The sequence below is a fragment of the Megascapheus bottae genome, chromosome 3, assembly GCF_031878675.1.
Source record: "Megascapheus bottae isolate mThoBot1 chromosome 3, mThoBot2.hap1, whole genome shotgun sequence".
In the NCBI taxonomy this organism is placed as follows: domain Eukaryota; kingdom Metazoa; phylum Chordata; class Mammalia; order Rodentia; family Geomyidae; genus Megascapheus; species Megascapheus bottae.
Genome location: NC_143511.1, coordinates 91,009,646 through 91,029,706, shown reverse-complemented (window position 1 = coordinate 91,029,706; position 20,061 = coordinate 91,009,646). Strand labels below are relative to the sequence as shown.

General features: G+C 57.0%; 1 protein-coding gene across 4 annotated transcripts in view; it reads right to left on the bottom strand.

Annotated features, from left to right (window-relative positions):
• Cacna1b (calcium voltage-gated channel subunit alpha1 B) overlaps positions 1-20,061 on the bottom strand; it is a 180,228-nt gene that overhangs the window by 85,828 nt on the left and 74,339 nt on the right. For 3 of the 4 annotated variants that reach the window (XM_090331038.1, XM_090331039.1, XM_090331040.1), the window contains exons 16-19: positions 19,440-19,507; positions 17,661-17,767; positions 9,828-10,658; positions 1,359-1,576 (exon numbers count right to left, since the gene is read on the bottom strand). In XM_090331038.1, the coding sequence (XP_090187164.1) occupies positions 1,359-1,576; positions 9,828-10,658; positions 17,661-17,767; positions 19,440-19,507 (1,224 nt within the window). Of the gene's footprint in view, positions 1-1,358; positions 1,577-9,827; positions 10,659-12,701; positions 12,705-13,907; positions 13,971-17,660; positions 17,768-19,439; positions 19,508-20,061 lie in introns of all 4 variants that reach the window. The other variant, XM_090331041.1, reaches the window with a different exon arrangement.

Genomic DNA, 20,061 nt, shown 5'->3' with positions numbered 1-20,061 from the left:
AGTTTGGCAGTTTCTTTTAAAGAAAAAAAAGTTTACTCAAGTGTTTGCCCAAACAAGCTACAGAGCATGTCAGTATGGCTGAGTAAGCCTCCAGACTCAAGTTCTCACTCCCCAAATTAGTTGTATCAGGTCTACATAAAATCTGAACATGAATGTTCATTCGTAATTGTCAAAAATGGAAGCAATAACAATGTCCTTCACTAGGTGAGTGGACTTTGGTCCATCTGTCTAACTAACACTAGAATCTGAAAGTACTGAAAAGAAATGACTGAGGAAGCCATGAAATGACATGGAACAAGCGGAATGCTAAGTGAAAGAAGCCACCTTGAAAAGGTGATTTCTGGAAAAGGCAAAATTAAAAGCAGTAAAAAGATCAGTGGTTTCCAGCAAGGATGAGGGGCTGAGGGAAAGGTGGGGTCACGTGGGGTATCTTGTGAACAAAAGCCAGGCTCCTCCAGAGACTCAGAGGAAGCTGGGGAAACAGACTCCCTTGAGCCCATGGAAAGTGAAACACAAATGGACCAGGATCGTCTTTCTTTTGAAGAAACAGAGTGAGGGAAGAGTGGGCTGCCACAGCCACCACCCCTCCCAGTCCACCCGGGACTCCGCTTGGTGGGAGCCCCAGTGAGAGACAAAGTAAGTACACGAGGGACAGATATGTGTATGGTGCAACAACATCTGCAAATGTGAACATAATGTGCAGGGTGCCCAATCAAGCAGACCAGTTTCCCCCAGAACTCGGTGTTTTATGGCCTTCCGTGAAGTCCATCTTATCCCCCTGGAACCCTCTCTACAGAGCCAACTGAAGCACGCACACACACACTTTCCCTATTATAGAAGAGCCACATTTCTCACCTGTAGGCCTTTGCCTACTACACAGTTTGTTCACCTTGCCCTCACTGCCTGCGCCTCATGTGGGCAGCTCAGGAAAAGGACACATGAGCAAGTAGGAGAAAGCTATGAGGCCTACCTCCTTCCTTACCAACTCTCAGCCCCAGTCAAGACCATGGCCACAGTCCCTTAGCAGCTTTTGTGCAACCATAAAGGCTTATGTCATTCTGCATCTTATGGTCTGTCTTTCTGTAACACTGGCCCTCTCCACTGTATTTTCAGCCCACTCACACTCAGCTGGGAAGTAACTGGAACCTCAGACATTTTTGACAGGAGGAGGAAGATGAAAACTTAACCTACAGTTGCCTCCGGGGCAGTAGAAAGGAAAGGGACAGATGCTCACAACAAAGGACTTCCTTTTCAGCTGGGAGAACAATTGAAAGAGGCAAGCTGGGTCCCCAGCAGCCGCATGGAGCCACAGAAATGATATGGCTGGGCCTGTGCCACTGGAACAGGAGGATACTCACTGGAAGCCACTGCAGTCTCCCCAGGAGGCCCTGTCAATGTCACTGGGATGTGCACAGTGGTGCTAGGGTCTGACGGTTGACTGCTCATTCGAGTGACATTCCGCTGATTGTCTGCATCCTCTGGTTGTTCCTCCACCTTCTGCAGAGAGGTGCTAGGGAGTGTGTGCACAGGAACCCTGCTCGTCACCCCACTGGCCTCCAGGCCACACTGAGACTCCCTGAAATGGGAAACATACATCAATCGGTTTGAGGCAATGCCAAACCCATCAGTCTGCAAACCCTCTCCTTCAACTCTACCTGTGCCCAAGCCAAGAAAACCTCAAACTATGTCCTCCACTGCTCTGGTATTTTGTACTGGCTTCTACTGCCCTGTACATTTTTGTGTTTGTTTGTTTGTTTGTTGTTTGTCAGTCGTGGGGCCTGAACTCTGCGCCAGGGCACTGCTCCTGAACAGTTCAGCTCAAGGTTACCACCCTATACAGCAAACTTCAGGTTTCTCTGGTGGTTAACTGGAGATAAGAGTCTCATAGACTTTCCTGACCCGGCTGGCTTTGAACCTTGATCCTTATATCTCAGCCTCCTGAGTATCTAGGATTACAGGAATAAGCCACAGGCGCACAGCTTACTTTCATGTTTTTATGTCCAGAAGGTAGGCAGGGCACTAACTCATCTGTATGTCCCTAGCAGAACTAGGTGCTTCTGGTATCACTGTGTATATATGGATCAGAACTGAATGCATAATGAAGTGGTCTGGAGCCCAACATTTCCCAGGAAAGCTGGACCTGTCGTATCACCCAGCACAGACCACTGCACTCAGCCTCCACGAGGCTGATCCTAGTGGTAGCCTTTGACTACCTTTGTTCTGGTTGATTTGTGGCCTCTGTCCCCATGTCTCCTGCACAGCCTAGTGCCAGGGAGAAAGCAGACGGTCTGGGGTCCCATTCTGTGGTGAGTACTCAGTCTGGCCTTTTCAGTTGTTCCATCCAGCCCAGAACTTCTTCAGGCTTCCCTCAGGCTTTTCAGCCCTCCTTTTTCCATAGTACTCCCTAGTTTTTCCTTCTCTCCAGGCCACTCAGTCCTGATATATCCCCAAACCTGTGTGTATTCGGGCATTTAGGACCTCTCATTCCTCTTACTTGGCTTTTTCACTAATGACTGGAGCTATACCACTTATGACATGCCTCTAGTTCCAACGTTTCGCTTCTTAACTATAGCCTCATAAACTATTTCCCTGGGGTGTCTTCAAACTGCAATTCTTATATCAGCCTCCGAAGTAGCCAGGATTATGGGTGCGAGCTAACGACACCTTGTTGCCAACAGCTTTGAGCTAAGCTTTCACTCCCTTCCCTGGGTGCCTTAAATTGGGGACTAACATTCACTGAGCACAATGGTAGTCATATACCTTAGTGCACTTTACTGCAGCAGAAACAGGGAGAAGACAGTCATCCTGTTTTAGCAGCCGGGATATTAAGACCCAGCATCACAGTAGCCCAAGTCCTTTCCTCCACCTCTCCCATATGAAGACCGCAAATCCCCAGATATGCAGAACCCTCACACCTCCCAGGCTCCCCACGGCCTTCAAGTCGCCAAAACCATCACAGCCCTGAGACACCCACAGCAACCAGGTCCTCACAGGTCATGGTGCCCACAGCCATCACAGCCATCAAATCCCCACATCCCTCAGGTCCTCACAGCCCTCAGGTCCCCACATCCCTCAGTCCTCACAGCCCTCAGGTCCTCCCAGTCCCCAGGTCTCCACAGTCCTCAGGTCTCCACAGCCCTCAGATCCCTACAGCCCTCAGGTCTCCGCAGCCCTCAGGTCCTCCCAGTCCCCAGGTCTCCACAGTCCTCAGGTCCCCACAGTCCTCAGGTCTCCACAGTCCTCAGGTCCTCCCAGTCCCCAGGTCTCCACAGTCCTCAGGTCTCCACAGTCCTCAGGTCCTCCCAGTCCACAGGTCTCCACAGTCCTCAGGTCTCCACAGTCCTCAGGTCCCCACAGTCCTCAGGTCCTCACAGTCCTCAGGTCTCCACAGTCCTCAGGTCCTCACAGTCCTCAGGTCTCCACAGCCCTCAGGTCCTCCCAGTCCTCAGGTCCCCACAGTTCTCAGGTCCTCCCAGTCCTCAGGTCTCCACAGCCCTCAGATCCTTACAGCCCTCAGGTCTCCACAGCCCTCAGGTCCTCCCAGTCCTCAGGTCTCCACAGTCCTCAGGTCCTCCCAGTCCTCAGGTCCTCCCAGTCCTCGGGTCCCCACAGTCCTTGGGTCTACACAGCCCTCAGGTCCTCCCAGTCCTCAGGTCCTCCCAGTCCTCGAGTCCCCACAGTCCTCGGGTCCCCACAGCCCTCAGGTCCTCCCAGTCCTCAGGTCCTCCCAGTCCTCAGGTCCCCACAGTCCTCAGGTCTTCCCAGTCCTCAGGTCCCCACAGTCCTCAGGTCTTCCCAGTCCTCAGGTCCTCCCAGTCCTCAGGTCCCCACAGTCCTCAGGTCCTCCCAGTCCTCAGGTCCTCACAGTCCTCAGGTCCTCCCAGTCCTCGGGTCCCCACAGTCCTCGGGTCCCCACAGTCCTCAGGTCCCCACAGTCCTCAGGTCTTCCCAGTCCTCAGGTCCTCCCAGTCCTCAGGTCCCCACAGTCCTCAGGTCCTCCCAGTCCTCAGGTCCTCACAGTCCTCAGGTCCTCCCAGTCCTCGGGTCCCCACAGTCCTCGGGTCCCCACAGTCCTCAAGTCCCCACAGTCCTCAGGTCTTCCCAGTCCTCAGGTCCTCCCAGTCCTCAGGTCCCCACAGTCCTCAGGTCCTCCCAGTCCTCAGGTCCCCACAGTTCTCAGGTCCTCCCAGTCCTCAGGTCTCCACAGCCCTCAGATCCTTACAGCCCTCAGGTCTCCACAGCCCTCAGGTCCTCCCAGTCCTCAGGTCTCCACAGTCCTCAGGTCCTCCCAGTCCTCAGGTCCTCCCAGTCCTCGGGTCCCCACAGTCCTTGGGTCTACACAGCCCTCAGGTCCTCCCAGTCCTCAGGTCCTCCTAGTCCTCGAGTCCCCACAGTCCTCGGGTCCCCACAGCCCTCAGGTCCTCCCAGTCCTCAGGTCCTCCCAGTCCTCAGGTGCCCACAGTCCTCAGGTCCTCCCAGTCCTCAGGTCCTCCCAGTCCTCAGGTCCCCACAGCCCTCAGGTCCTCCCAGTCCTCAGGTCCTCCCAGTCCTCGGGTCCCCACAGTCCTCGGGTCTACACAGCCCTCAGGTCCTCCCAGTCCTCAGGTCCCCACAGTCCTCAGGTCCTCCCAGTCCTCAGGTCCCCACAGTCCTCAGGTCTTCCCAGTCCTCAGGCCCCACAGTCCTCAGGTCTTCCCAGTCCTCAGGTCCTCCCAGTCCTCAGGTCCCCACAGTCCTCAGGTCCTCCCAGTCCTCAGGTCCTCACAGTCCTCAGGTCCTCCCAGTCCTCGGGTCCCCACAGTCCTCGGGTCCCCACAGTCCTCAGGTCCCCACAGTCCTCAGGTCTTCCCAGTCCTCAGGTCCCCATAGTCCTCAGGTCTTCCCAGTCCTCAGGTCCTCCCAGTCCTCAGGTCCCCACAGTCCTCAGGTCCTGCCAGTCCTCAGGTCCTCACAGTCCTCAGGTCTTCCCAGTACTCAGGTCCCCACAGTCCTCAGGTCTTCCCAGTCCTCAGGTCCCCACAGTCCTCAGGTCTTCCCAGTCCTCAGGTCCTCCCAGTCCTCAGGTCCCCACAGTCCTCCGGTCCCCAGAGTCCTCAGGTCCCCACAGCCCTCAGGTCCCCACAGCCCTCAGGTCTTCCCAGTCCTCAGGTCTCCACAGTCCTCAGGTCCCCACAGTCCTCAGGTCCCCACAGCCCTCAGGTCTTCCCAGTCCTCAGGTCCTCACAGTCCTCAGGTCCCCACAGCCCTCAGGTCCCCACAGCCCTCAGGTCCCCACAGCCCTCAGGTCTTCCCAGTCCTCAGGTCCCCACAGTCCTCAGGTCCCCACAGCCCTCAGGTCCCCACAGCCCTCAGGTCTTCCCAGTCCTCAGGTCCCCACAGTCCTCAGGTCCCCACAGTCCTCAGGTCTCCACAGTCCTCAGGTCTTCCCAGTCCTCAGGTCCCCACAGCCCTCAGGTCTTCCCAGTCCTCAGGTCCCCACAGTCCTCAGGTCCCCACAGTCCTCAGGTCCCCACAGTCCTCAGGTCTCCACAGTCCTCAAGTCCCCACAGTCCTCAGGTCCCCACAGTCCTCAGGTCTCCACAGCCCTCAGGTCTTCCCAGTCCTCAGGTCCCCACAGTCCTCAGGTCTTCCCAGTCCTCAGGTCCCCACAGCCCTCAGGTCTTCCCAGTCCTCAGGTCTCCACAGTCCTCAGGTCCCCACAGCCCTCAGGTCTTCCCAGTCCTCAGGTCCCCACAGTCCTCAGGTCCCCACAGTTCTCAGGTCCTCCCAGTCCTCAGGTCCCCACAGCCCTCAGGTCCTCCCAGTCCTCAGGTCCCCACAGCCCTCAGGTCTTCCCAGTCCTCAGGTCCTCCCAGTCCTCAGGTCCCCACAGCCCTCAGGTCCCCACAGCCCTCAGGTCTTCCCAGTCCTCAGGTCCTCACAGTCCTCAGGTCCCCACAGCCCTCAGGTCTTCCCAGTCCTCAGGTCCTCCCAGTCCTCAGGTCCCCACAGCCCTCAGGTCTTCCCAATCCTCAGGTCCTCCCAGTCCTCAGGTCCTCCCAGTCCTCAGGTCCCCACAGTCCTCCGGTCCCCACAGTCCTCAGGTCCCCACAGCCCTCAGGTCCCCACAGCCCTCAGGTCTTCCCAGTCCTCAGGTCTCCACAGTCCTCAGGTCCCCACAGTCCTCAGGTCCCCACAGCCCTCAGGTCTTCCCAGTCCTCAGGTCCTCACAGTCCTCAGGTCCCCACAGCCCTCAGGTCCCCACAGCCCTCAGGTCCCCACAGCCCTCAGGTCTTCCCAGTCCTCAGGTCCCCACAGTCCTCAGGTCCCCACAGCCCTCAGGTCCCCACAGCCCTCAGGTCTTCCCAGTCCTCAGGTCCCCACAGTCCTCAGGTCCCCACAGTCCTCAGGTCTCCACAGTCCTCAGGTCTTCCCAGTCCTCAGGTCCCCACAGCCCTCAGGTCTTCCCAGTCCTCAGGTCCCCACAGTCCTCAGGTCCCCACAGTCCTCAGGTCCCCACAGTCCTCAGGTCTCCACAGTCCTCAGGTCCCCACAGCCCTCAGGTCCCCACAGTCCTCAGGTCCCCACAGTCCTCAGGTCTTCCCAGTCCTCAGGTCCCCACAGTCCTCAGGTCCCCACAGCCCTCAGGTCTTCCCAGTCCTCAGGTCCCCACAGTCCTCAGGTCTTCCCAGTCCTCAGGTCCCCACAGCCCTCAGGTCTTCCCAGTCCTCAGGTCCCCACAGTCCTCAGGTCCCCACAGTCCTCAGGTCCCCACAGCCCTCAGGTCTTCCCAGTCCTCAGGTCCCCACAGTCTTCAGGTCCCCACAGTCCTCAGGTCTCCACAGTCCTCAGGTCCCCACAGCCCTCAGGTCTTCCCAGTCCTCAGGTCCCCACAGTCCTCAGGTCCCCACAGTCCTCAGGTCCCCACAGCCCTCAGGTCTTCCCAGTCCTCAGGTCCCCACAGTCCTCAGGTCCCCACAGTCCTCAGGTCCTCCCAGTCCTCAGGTCCCCACAGTCCTCAGGTCCCCACAGTCCTCAGGTCCTCCCAGTCCTCAGGTCCCCACAGTCCTCAGGTCCTCCCAGTCCTCAGGTCCCCACAGTCCTCAGGTCCTCCCAGTCCTCAGGTCCCCACAGCCCTGAGGTCTTCCCAGTCCTCAGGTCCTCCCAGTCCTCAGGTCCCCACAGCCCTCAGGTCTTCCCAGTCCTCAGGTCCTCACAGTCCTCGGGTCCCCACAGTCCTCGGGTCCCCACAGTCCTCGGGTCCTCCCAGTCCTCAGGTCCCCACAGTCCTCAGGTCCCCACAGTCCTCAGATCCCCAGAGCCCTCAGGTCCCCACAGCCCTCAGGTCCCCACAGTCCTCAGGTCCCCACAGTCCTCAGATTCTCCGAGTCCTCAGGTCCTCCCAGTCCTCAGGTCCTCCCAGTCCTCAGGTCCCCACAGTCCTCAGGTCCTCCCAGTCCTCAGGTCCTCACAGTCCTCGGGTCCCCACAGTCCTCGGGTCCCCACAGTCCTCGGGTCCTCCCAGTCCTCAGGTCCCCACAGTCCTCAGGTCTCCACAGTCCTCAGGTCCCCACAGCCCTCAGGTCCCCACAGTCCTCAGGTCCCCACAGTCCTCAGATTCTCCGAGTCCTCAGGTCCTCCCAGTCCTCAGGTCCTCCCAGTCCTCAGGTCCCCACAGCCCTCAGGTCCTCCCAGGCCTCAGGTCCCCACAGTCCTCAGGTCCTCCCAGTCCTCAGGTCCTCCCAGTCCTCAGGTCCCCACAGCCCTCAGGTCCTCCCAGGCCTCAGGTCCCCACAGTCCTCAGGTCCTCCCAGTCCTCAGGTCCCCACAGTCCTCAGGTCCTCCCAGTCCTCAGATCCCCACAGCCCTCAGGTCCCCACAGTCCTCAGATTCTCCGAGTCCTCAGGTCCTCCCAGTCCTCAGGTCCTCCCAGTCCTCAGGTCCCCACAGCCCTCAGGTCCTCCCAGGCCTCAGGTCCCCACAGTCCTCAGGTCCTCCCAGTCCTCAGATCCCCACAGCCCTCAGGTCCCCACAGTCCTCAGATTCTCCGAGTCCTCAGGTCCTCCCAGTCCTCAGGTCTTCCCAGTCCTCAGATCCCCACAGCCCTCAGGTCCCCACAGCCCTCAGGTCCCACAGCCCTCAGGTCCTCCCAGGCCTCAGGTCCCCACAGTCCTCAGATTCTCCGAGTCCTCAGGTCCTCCCAGTCCTCAGGTCCTCCCAGTCCTCAGGTCTTCCCAGTCCTCAGGTCCCCACAGTCCTCAGATCCCCACAGCCCTCAGGTCCCCACAGCCCTCAGATCCCCACAGCCCTCAGGTCCCCACAGTCCTCAGATTCTCCGAGTCCTCAGGTCCTCCCAGTCCTCAGGTCCTCCCAGTCCTCTGGTCCCCACAGTCCTCAGATCCCCAAAGCCCTCAGGTCCCCACAGTCCTCAGGTCCCCACAGCCCTCAGGTCCCCACAGTCCTCAGGTCCCCACAGTTCTCAGGTCCTCCCAGTTCTCAGGTCCTCCCAGTCCTCAAGTCCCCACAGTCCTCAGGTCCCCACAGTCCTCAGGTCCCCACAGTCCTCAGGTCCCCACAGTCCTCAGGTCCCCACAGTCCTCAGATTCTCCCAGTCCTCAGGTCCTCCCAGTCCTCAGGTCCCCACAGTCCTCAGGTCCCCACAGTCCTCAGGTCCCCAAGTCCTCAGTTTCTCCGAGTCCTCAGGTCCTTCCAGTCCTCAGGTCCTCCCAGTCCTCAGGTCCCCACAGTCCTCAGGTCCCCACAGTCCCCAGGTCCTCCCAGTCCTCAGGTCCCCACAGCCCTCAGGTCCCCACAGTCCCCAGGTCCTCCCAGTCCTCAGGTCCCCACAGTCCTCCGGTCCCCACAGTCCTCAGGTCCTCACAGTCCTCAGGTCCTCCCAGTCCTCAGGTCTTCCCAGTCCTCCGGTCCCCACAGTCCTCAGGTCCTCACAGTCCTCAGGTCCTCTCAGTCCTCAGGTCCTCCCAGTCCTCAGGTCCCCACAGTCCTCAGGTCCTCACAGTCCTCAGGTCCTCCGAATCCTCAGGTCCTCCCAGTCCTCAGGTCCCCACAGTCCTCAGGTCCTCCCAGTCCTCAGGTCCTCTCAGTCCTCAGGTCCCCACAGTCCTCAGGTCCCCACAGTCCTCAGGTCCCCGCAGTCCTCAGGTCCTCCCAGTCCTCAGGTCCTCCCAGTCCTCAGGTCCCCACAGTCCTCAGGTCCCCACAGTCCTCAGGTCCTCACAGTCCTCAGGTCCTCCCAGTCCTCAGGTCCCCACAGTCCTCAGGTCCCCACAGTCCTCAGGTCCCCACAGTCCTCAGGTCCTCCCAGTCCTCAGGTCCTCACAGTCCTCAGGTCCCCACAGTCCTCAGGTCCCCGCAGTCCTCAGGTCCTCCCAGTCCTCAGGTCCTCCCAGTCCTCAGGTTCCCACAGTCCTCAGGTCCTCACAGTCCTCAGGTCCTCCCAGTCCTCAGGTCTTCCCAGTCCTCAGGTCCCCACAGTCCTCAGGTCCTCCGAGTCCTCAGGTCCTCCCAGTCCTCAGGTCCTCCCAGTCCTCAGGTCCTCCCAGTCCTCGGGTCCCCACAGCCCTCAGGTCCTCACAGTCCTCAGGTCCCCACAGTCCTCAGGTCCCCACAGTCCTCAGGTCCTCACAGTCCTCAGGTCCTCCCAATCCTCAGGTCCTCCCAGTCCTCAGGTCCCCACAGTCCTCAGGTCCCCACAGTCCTCAGGTCCTCACAGTCCTCAGGTCCTCCCAGTCCTCAGGTCCTCCCAGTCCTCGGGTCCCCACAGCCCTCAGGTGCCCATCCACCCGCGGTGCAGGGGCCCAGTCCTTTCCCGCCGTCCTCCTGCGTACCTGGGCTGGTAGTTCCGGGCGTCCTTTTCCCCTCCAGGGCTGTCTGCCTCCTTCTCGGCTGCCTCCTTGTCCCTGGGCTCGGGCGGTGGCTCAGGCTGGGCCGGCGCCCGGTGCCGCCCGCGGTGCCTCCGCGCGGGCTCCTCCCCACTCTCGGCCTCCCGGGCGCCGGAGCGCGGGCCTCGGTGTCGCGGGCGCCGCTCGGTCTTGGCCGCGGCCGCCGCGCCCTCCTTGCTGGGGTCCGGGCCGTGGCGGTGGGCGCGGTGGCGCCGGGGCTCCCGCTCGGCGGCCTCCTCAGGGGAGCCGCGCCGGTGGTGCCGCCGGCCGCCCTCGGGGCCCGGGCCGCGGCCCCGCTCGCCGCCTGCCGCCTCCCTGCCGCGGCGCGGGCGCGGCCGCTCGTCCCGCCCCGGCTCGTCCCGCGCCGCGGTCTCCGCGGCCTCGGCCCTCGGGAGGTCGGCGGGCTCGCCGGCCGCGGGGCCCGGGGCCTTGTCCCGGTCGCGGTGCCGGTGGTGTCTGCGCGGCGGGTCGGCGTCCGCCGCTGCCGCTGCCGCCGCCGCCGCCTGGGCGGCCTCGGGGCCCTCGGGGCCCTCGGGCCGGGCCCTGCTTCCCGCGGAGGCGCCGCCGCGCGGCCCGGCCCGGCCCGGCTCCACCACCAGCGGCCGGTCCAGGTGCGTCTTCATGTCGGGGCGCAGGCGGCGCGCGGAGGCGAAGCGCAGCCGCTCCTCGGGCTCCAGCTCGCTGTACAGCGCCTCGCAGCTGGCGCGCAGGTTCTGCAGCCGCAGCTGGCTGGCCCGCTGCTCCCACACCGAGCGCGCCCGGGCCGCGCTCTGCTGCCTGTGGGGAGACGGCAGCGCTGCCCACCGGCCTCGGGACGCCCGGGACGCGCACGCGGCGAGCGTGGCAGGGCAGGCGGGGCGCAAGGGGGACCCGGTGGCCCGATACCCGGACGGGGAAGGTCCAGCCCTCTCCCCCCTGCAGCCCTCAGCCCTGGGCTGCTGAGGGGCCCTGGAGGCCATCCCCGCAGGTCCCAGGGTCCAGGACAGGGGGAATGGTAAGCACCAGCAAGAGTTAGCAGAACAGCCTCCTGGACACATGAGCAGCGGGCCAGAAAGACCAGAACAGAGGGACGGAAGGGCTGTGGTACCAGTGGAGAAGGGCTAAGGAAGCTCCCTCGGGAGCTGGCTTTTGTTTTAGCACTAAAGCAGAGGTGTCCCGGGCGGTGCCCACCTCTGCAGAGCTATTTCCCTGTGGCATCTCCCAGAAGGAGGCTCAGGAAGAGGCAGGTGTACTCACAGTCAGAGCCAAGTGAGCCTCGGGGAGAGGTGGTTGGGCCCTAACTGGAAAGCAGCTGCTGGGCTCAATGAGCAGGAGCCCAGAAGTCATGTCTCCCAGGGGTGCCAGTGCTCTCCTCTCCCAAGGCTCTGTGGGCCCCCCCCCCCACCTTTTCACACAATGAGCCCTGGCCCTCGGATACCAAGGGTAGCCAGTGGTCTAGCTCAGCCTGCACTGAACAGGCTAGGGAGAACGTGGGTCTCACTAGTCCAGAATTCCCATGTCATCTGTGAGACTCCCAACAGCGCAGGGTATATGGGAGGCCCCTTGCATGCTAGGCCCTTTGATGAATAAGACTACCAAAGCTCCAAGTCCCACAGACCCTTGTCTCCAGGCTCTGGAAAATCTTGTCCTTTGGGACAACTTAGGGTTAGCATCAGCACTCTGGGCTCCCTCCATGCCTACTGAATCAAGCCCTTACCACCACCTCTAAGACAGGAGCTTCCCCTGTGCCTAGCTCACAGCAGAGGTTGCTGGGCCTACAAAGAAGACACAACTTGCTTAGGGTGTGCCATGAGTCTCTAGTGGAATGAGGATCACAAGCATGCAGGAAAGAAGTACCTGGAAAAGACACAAACCTTGGCCAGACCCCAACTGCCCTAAAGCATATGGTCAGCTGCATCTGTAGACGCCCAGTCCAGCCACCTACAAGAACAGTCAGCTGGGTACAGGAGAAGCCCAGTCTTTCCAGCAGCCTGTCCAAGACAGGTGAACAGCAAAACCTGTTTGGGTCCAGTGTGGGAAGCCACTTCTGGACAGCACCTTGCAAGTCTAAAGGCAAAAAAGCACAGTACCTGCACCTCCCTTGGGAGCTCAGGAAGGATTGACAGGGTGATACAGGGGCATGTGCTGCTTTACAACCTCAGTTACCTCCTGTTACCTGAAGCAATAAAGCTGTGCCTTGGGTGTACACTCCCCAGGGCATCCTACAACTGATCATGGGGTCATGCCACTTCTATCTGGGCCTATCTTTCAACAACACTCTCTGAATGCAATAGAAGAGAGCCACAAGGCACAGGAGCCCTGAGAATGCTGGTGGCTGGTCAAACTCTGGCCACTTAATGAGTCTAGATGTCCAGGATGAGCCTAGACTCTGAGCCCTCTGAACTGGGAGGTGGCTCATTCTGATGTCGCTATTGCCTGGGGCCACCATCTTAGTTCTGTTGGGAAACTGGGCAGTAAGGACAATGGATGTAGGAAGTGATGGCTACAAGTTTAGGCACAAGCCAGAATGGGTTCTAGATTGTAGTTCCTGGCAGAGCCTTGCCTCAGATGAGGTTCTCTGCCCCAGGAACCGCCTCGAGTACAGAAGAGGCCAGCTTGACTATGGGGCTAATGTAGCACCACAGAGTTGACAGGATCTTCTCATGCCTGTCACACGGGGCAAGATACTGACCAGCCGTGCCAGGGCTGTCTGCCCGCTGACATCAGTCACTGTGACCCTTCCCCCATGCCCACTGCTCTGTGTTTGTCTGCTACTCTGGGCCTTGATATCATCAGAGATCATCAGATATGATGATATGATGATATGATATATCATCAGACCTCCTATGTGCAACTACCCATAATCCAGCAGGGGCCACTGTGCTCTCTGGTTGGATGTGAATGTATACAACTGCTTCTCCTCCCTGCTGGCATCTAAGTCACCCTCCTCTGGCCCTGGGCTTAAGTCTTACTCTCTCTGGCACATAAATCCCACTGACCTCTCAAAGGCCTTTAAGAGTCACCTACAGGAACCACACCCCATGATGTCTAGAAACCAGTTTATAGGTGCAAACCTAGCCATGTAAAGGAGATCTGCTCAGCCATGTGACTAAGGCCCTAGGGACAACTGCAGGGCTCAGAAAAGTCTCAAGAGTTCTGTAGCCATGCTGTGAGTTCTCTGAGCAGAGCCAGTCAGCTAGGGCTGCTAGTGGTGTAAAGCAGCCCTGATGTGCATCCCCCACCTTGGCACCTCCATGGAGTGCTCCATCCGTGCCTCACTTCTACCTTGTGGGTGGGGTGGTCAGGATCCAGCATGAACCAGTACTGGTGGGAAGACTGAGCTAGCTCTGTACTGCTGCTGGGAGATACACAAGGCAAGCACAGAACACAGAATGGGACATCTAGCCATGGCATCAGAGGGCTCCACTGTACTTGGCCACCTCAATGACTGCACATTCAGGGCCTGGGCTCATCTTCCGGGCAAGATCCCTAAGGACAAGCCACCCCAAAGCATATCTCCAGAAGAAGGTGTGCAAGGATACAACAGCCTGGGATTTCCATGACCCCTCTGGCTTGTGTAGCACAAGCTCCAGCAGCTCTGCTCATACTAGAGTAACCACTGACATGTTCCTCTCAAGTAAAAGAGGCTAGGAAGAGCCCCTGGATGTCCTCTGAGAACTTTCTCTGCCATCCCCACCCGCAGGGCCCTGGCTGCACAGGAACCACAGGAGGCCTGAGCCCACAGCATCCCATCCACCCAGAGAAGCAGATGCATCTGACACACAAATGACTCCACACAACAGAAAGCAGGCAAGAGGACAGAGACCAGGATGGGGAGGCAGAATGCGGAGCTCGGAAAGAGCTGGGCCTGTGAACAGGCTTTGGGGACCTCAGGAAGTGTGCCCACCATCCCCAGCCCAGGCACAGAGGCTTGGAGCCACCCATGAAGCAAATGACTCAGGTGGGAAAGCAGTTAGGAGTGGAGGGGAGGTGTGTGCATGTAGTCATTATGGAGCCACAGATGGAAATCGTAGCAGAGTGACTCACGGTGAGTTTACGCTGGAGACAGATGAGCTGCGAGATACAGTACCTCGAGTTTGCTTTACAAAACTGCACATGCAAGAAACAAAACATAAATAAAAGTGAGAAAACCAGAGAGGGATTTCTAAGAGACATTAGTGACAGTCAGGCACCATGTCAGTGCAGGCATAGGCTGCAGTGCACATCTGTCAGACAGGCACTTGCCAAGACTCTGGGGCAAAAGGTAAGGTAAGAACCAGTTCCTTCGGCATAGAAAAGTGAGTGAAGCCAACTCCACATGGCTGAAAGATGAGACGATTCTTTCAGGTGCCATCCGTCACCTTAGCTCAGGACACACTGCCTAGAGAGGGGGGAGATTAGGAAGAGCCTAGGCTAGATTTCCTGCAATTCCAACAGCCCCCCCTGGTCCCTGGGCAGGACAAACTTTGGTTCCTGGCACAGGAAAAAACAGTGCCCTTATCTGCGGTACTGCCTAATGTCCTATCATCTACCCCACTTGCCTTCAGTTTCCAGGCTCAAGTCCCACTGCTTCTGGAACACCATTCAGCAGCAAATCTGGTTCCATCACTAACCTGCCTTCCCTCCAGATGAACCTCAGTCATTTCCAAGTGACTGGGCAGAAACCTTTTCCAGTCCAACAACAACAACAACAACAACAACAACAACAACAACAACAAAAACTCCAAAATTCTCTTTATAGCCATTCTCTTTTCATATTGGCTTCATGAGGAGGGCCAAGTAGTTTCCACTGCCTCCTTTACAAAGTGTATGTTGGGGGGGTGTCTCTGCACAACTGTAAAGAATTCAGAGCAGCTCAGATTCCCACAAGCCCCATTTTAAACAAATATATGTGTGAGTCATGTGAGATGAGCGTGTGTTAATGTGTGATGTGTTATGTATGGCTGTGAGTATATTTTAAAAAGTCTCTGAGAAATTATATGTGACTTAGACTATGAGTGTAAGATTATGTGAGTGTGCAAAATCACTAGAAGTATGTAAGTGTGACTGTGAGACTGAGCAGTGAGTTCATATAGGAATGTGTGACTGTGAATGTATGTAAGGATGCATGGAATACTGTGTGCAAGATTATGAATGCATGCAAATGTAAGGATGTGTGTGAGATACGAAGTGTAAAACTGCAACTCTGAGTTGGAAGAAATGTTAGACTATGAGTATGAAATTGTGAATATACGGTTAAGGGTAAGCGTGATTGTATGAGATTCTGAGTGAGCCTAAGAGTGTACGTGTGTGTAAGATTGTGACACCAGCTGGGTGCTGGTGGCTTACACCTCTCAACCTAGATCAGGAGGCTGAGATCCGAGATCTGAGGACCACAGTGTGAAGCCAGCCCAGGCAGGAAAGTCCATGAGACTCTTATCATCAATAAGCTATTCAGAAAATGCCAAAAGTGGCACTGTGGCACAACTAATAAAGTGTGCTAGCCTTAAGTACAAAGAGGTTCAGGCCCCCAAGTTCATGCCCTGGGACTGGCAAAAAGAAAAAGAGAGAGACAGAGAGAAAGAAATGGAAGGTAGGAAGGAAGGGAGAGAGAGAAGGGAAGGAGAGAGAGAAGGGAAGGAGGGAGGGAGGGAAAAGGAAAGGATTGCAACTGAGAATGAGACTGGCTGAGTGTGAGATTGTGAGTATGAGATTGTGTATCAGTTTACGCTGGCATTCAAAAGCCAAGGTGAGGATAAGAATGCCACAACAGACAGAAGTAGGAAGATGGCACTGAGCTTAGTGTTTCCCTGTAGACCCTGAAGGAACTGCTGAGGTGGAGGGCACCCAGAGCTATCCACTGAGGTATGTGAGCACTGTTACTCTGCCCCAAGCACCAGGGGCCTCACACATCATGTCCAGGGAGAGCTCCCAAGACACCAAGGTGGCACAGCTATGGGGGCCAGGGCTGGTGGGTGGAGGGCAGGGTTCTCCTCCGCCCCTAACACAGACCACAGAAATAAACATCTATCTACACAGCTGTCGGCCCTCAGAGGTCTCAGCACAACCACACAAACAGAAGGACCCGTGATCTCACACTGCACCATGCTCACAGGGACAAGCCTTTTCTCCTGGCAGGGTGGCTCTATGGGCAAACCACACCAGTCCACCAAGCAGATGACATAGAGCACAGACCCACAGCTGCACCCCACAGCAGAGGATGCATGGCCCTCGCTGACCAAAGAGAAGGTATCTTGGCACTAGTCATGTGAGGGAGAACAGCTGTCCTAGGCCACTGTCCTTCCTGAGTGAGGGCCATGACACTGGCGCTAGAGTGGACATCTATCTCACTCAGGACCTGTACACAGCAGAACATCGATAGGATAAAATGAGCACTTTCCCCACCTAAAAAATACCCTGGTGCTCAGGTCAGCAGCCAGTGCCTTGTGTCACTGAGCCTGAGGACCTTCAAACTGTAGCAGCGTCTCCAAGCAGGACCACAGCGGTGCAGGACCATGGCAGGAGGGTTGCAGTGCCTAGAGCTCCCTTTTCAGTGGTCTGTGGCCCCAGCTCAATGGGAGTGGTCACTTGCTGCACACCCTCAAGTGTGGCAGCCCTGGAGGCAACAAAGGCCAGGAGAAATGCTAAGGAAAAGCACAGGTCCACGAAGGTAGAACAGACTGAATGCTCACCCACAACCTTCTCTGTAAGAGACTACCATGGGCTTTCAGAGCTCATATAAAGAGCTGGAGAGGGACATCTACCAGATCACAGCAACCTCAGTACACTGATCACTGACTAACGATAGAACTGCCAAACCATAGCGCCTCCAGCAGCAACTGAAGCTGCCACATCCCTCGCCTGCTTGGCACCCTGCCTGGTAACCACTTCCAGCTGATTCTTCCCAGGTCAACACTTCCTGCTTGGTTTAGATCCTCTGAAAATGCCATCTCTATGGATAGCTCCAGGCAGAAACAAGGCCACTATGGGTACATACGCTGCCCCCCCCCGCCACCTATGTGTACATGTACATGACCCATCAACTCATGCACTGCTCACACACTTATCCATGTGCCATGGCACACGCTTAGCAGTGAAAGCATCATGAGCTACTGGCTATGCCTGGCACACACCGTGTCTCAGTTAGGAAGGAAGAGCCATCAGTTGCAGAGTCCAGAGCCTTCAGCAGAGCTTGAGTAAAACAGGTGGTAGAATCGGCAAGCAGCTGCAAAGCCAGCAGCCAGCAAGGTACACCTCTGCTCTCACGGTGCACAATGACCAAGCCATGTGCTAGACTGTCTCTCAAAGTCCTCTACCATGCACACCAGCTTCGACATATGCCTGAGGCCAGCTGCATGGCAGGGCTGCTCTAACCCTACTCTTCCTTCCTCATCAGAAACCTAGATGCTAAGCACAAGCATCTGGCTAAGGGGCCATCCCGAATATGTTTGGCTCACAGGACATGATTTTGAAGCCGTACATAAAATCAGTATGCTGATTTCTCACCACGCACTCCTGAGTTTTGCAGGAGCACTGAGGAGCACTGGGGCTGTAGTGTGACCATCCAGGGGGTCAGTACAATGATCCAGCCAACCTCATCTACTATAAGAGCTGCACTCAGTATCCCCTGCCCACACACAGGGGGAGAAAGCCATAGCACTTGTGTCCATGAGCCCTTCACTTCAGCTCCTCTTGACACAGTTCCAGGGGAAGGCTATTTCATCAAAAGCCCTAGACAAGACAAAGGTGCCCTGGGGGGCCTCTGGAGGACCCTGGTGTGGCCCAGGCCACCCACACTGACGCTCTGCCCCAGGGCCTTACGCGGCAATGGAGATGTTGGCAGCAGACATAGGGCTGACTTCAGCCACTTCTTTGGCCTTCTGCAGAGCAAGCTTCTGATTGGCAGCTTCTTCCATCTCTTCTTCATCCTGGTGGAACAACAGAAGCATCTGTCTCCACAGAGTGCTGTGGTCACTCCTAGCTCTTCTTCCTAAAGTCTCTGTGCCCCTCCTACCCTGCACTATGGAGCAGGGCAGCCACCCCCTGGGGGACCCACCACAAAAGCTCTCTGGTACCCTTCAGTGACTTGACACAAACAGGACAGTCCCCAAGTGCCATGTTTCGGTACACTCCAACTTGTACCCTCCTCATTGTGCTCACAAGATGGTGGTCCAAAGCCTACGTCTGTACACTGATTGTATTCCCAGTGAAAACTGGCTACCTGAACATTTCTGCCTCTTTATACAGTGTACTTCATACTTACCCATTAAAAGCAAATCTGTCTCTCCTCCCACCCCTCAGCTCTCCGGGAGTACTTATCACAGGTGAACAGAAGCGGGCCAGGGGAGACCACTATGCCTTGTGGCTGTCCGGTCCAGTAGGACCCACAGAGATGCCACCAGGAGCATCTCTCCCAATGGGAGCCTTCAAGCTCTTCAGTGGGACCCCAGCAGATAGTATCCCCCATCCACCCCAGAGGCAGCTGTGATGCTCTACGTGGCTCTCTGACAACAGAATGGCCTGTACATATAAACAAACTCATGTGTGCATGTATAGACACCCACCCAAGAAGAGGAACAGACATCAAGACAGACCCTCAAGCAGTCCCACATCACTAAGAAAAACTAGTAACTTGTACTCTGGGGATCTGGCTTAATAGCTTCATGAAGTACACAGACACAGAAGGAAACAAAGACACATGCAACACAGAGACACAGATACAGTAGCCGGAGGACACTCAGGTGTACAGGCTGTTGTATGCCTACATGTGGAGAGAGCACAGGAGCACTGTAGCATGGCACATTCCCTGCCAGGTGGCAGCACTCTCCACACAAAGCCTGAGGCTAAGGCAGGGGGTGGCCTGGCAGCACCGTGTCCCAGAGAGTGACCAGGTAGGGAGCTGTGTCCTCTGGAGGGAAACCACAGAGGGAGATGTGTATAATTGAGCCTCCCACTGGGCTCAGGAATGAGAGATGAATATTAAATGTTCTCTACCAATTCTGCTAGAAGTCTTTGTCCTGCTGCGGCATGGGTCTGTGGAGGCAGGGGCATAGGCTGCTCCTGCAGGCTCTCGTCAAGCCTTGAATCTGAGAGTAGCACAAATGCCTCCTTCACTGCTCTTTCAGTTCTTCAGAGTAGCATAATTCCAGGGCCCACCTCAGACATCCTCTTGTCTCTGTGGGGACCCCTGTATGCATCACACACCTATAGTGACCAGTGTACAGTGGGCCCCCTTGTTCCTGCTACTGGGGGAGCTCTCTCTAATACTGCTTTACCTACCCTGCTGTCTAGCCAAAGCTTCCCTGGAGGCCTGACCAAGGTGTATATCTTCAAACTGACCACAACTTGAGAGCTTTTGGAGCTATAAGCCTCCACACACACACACACACACACACACACACACACACACACACACACACCCTGGGCCCAGATTAACCTTTGTATGCTGAGGACGTGGAGGAGAGTCCCCTGGACAACATTCATTTGGAGAGTAACCCAGGAGCTGGCAGTCTCCATGACCCTACAATTTCATTTAGCATGACCTGGACTGCCCTCCCCCAGCCTTCCTGGCACTCGGGTCTAAGTGGTATTCTTACCTACCTTGGTTAACTCCTGAGCATTAGCAAGATTGTCCACAGCGATGGCCAGAAAGACGTTTAGCAGGGTATCTGGTAGATGCCAGCTAAGGAAAGGGGTCCTCAATTGACACCACCCCATATAGTCATTCAAAGCTGCTGGAGAGAGGTCCCATCTCCCTAAATTTGCCTTCAGTCTTCTTCCCTTCCTAGGCACCACTATAGCCCTGAATAGACCTCATGTGCTATGGGACATGGTGGCCTCTGGCCTCATCAATCCCTCTGTCAGTTAATCAACGCCATGTCATGCAGCCAGCCTCCCCTAATGAATATGTGGACACTTCCTGCTCTAGTTCTTTGGGGCTAAAATTCTATGCCAATTTGGGTCAATGTGCCTTTGCCTCCTAAAGAGGGCCCATGATATGGGCCGGCACTAGAAGCCTTGAAACAAACATCTGCTTTCACAGGCTCCAGATGCAGATCCACCACCTTTTAGAGCCTGTGAACAGAACCTAACAAAGCTGGCAACTAACGCACAAACCCAGCCATCACCCAGGCCACAACTCTAAGGCTTTCCTGCTCCCTTCTTTTTGCTTCCAACACAAATTGCTGAACAACCCTTCCTCAACCCCCCCCAACCCCCGCCT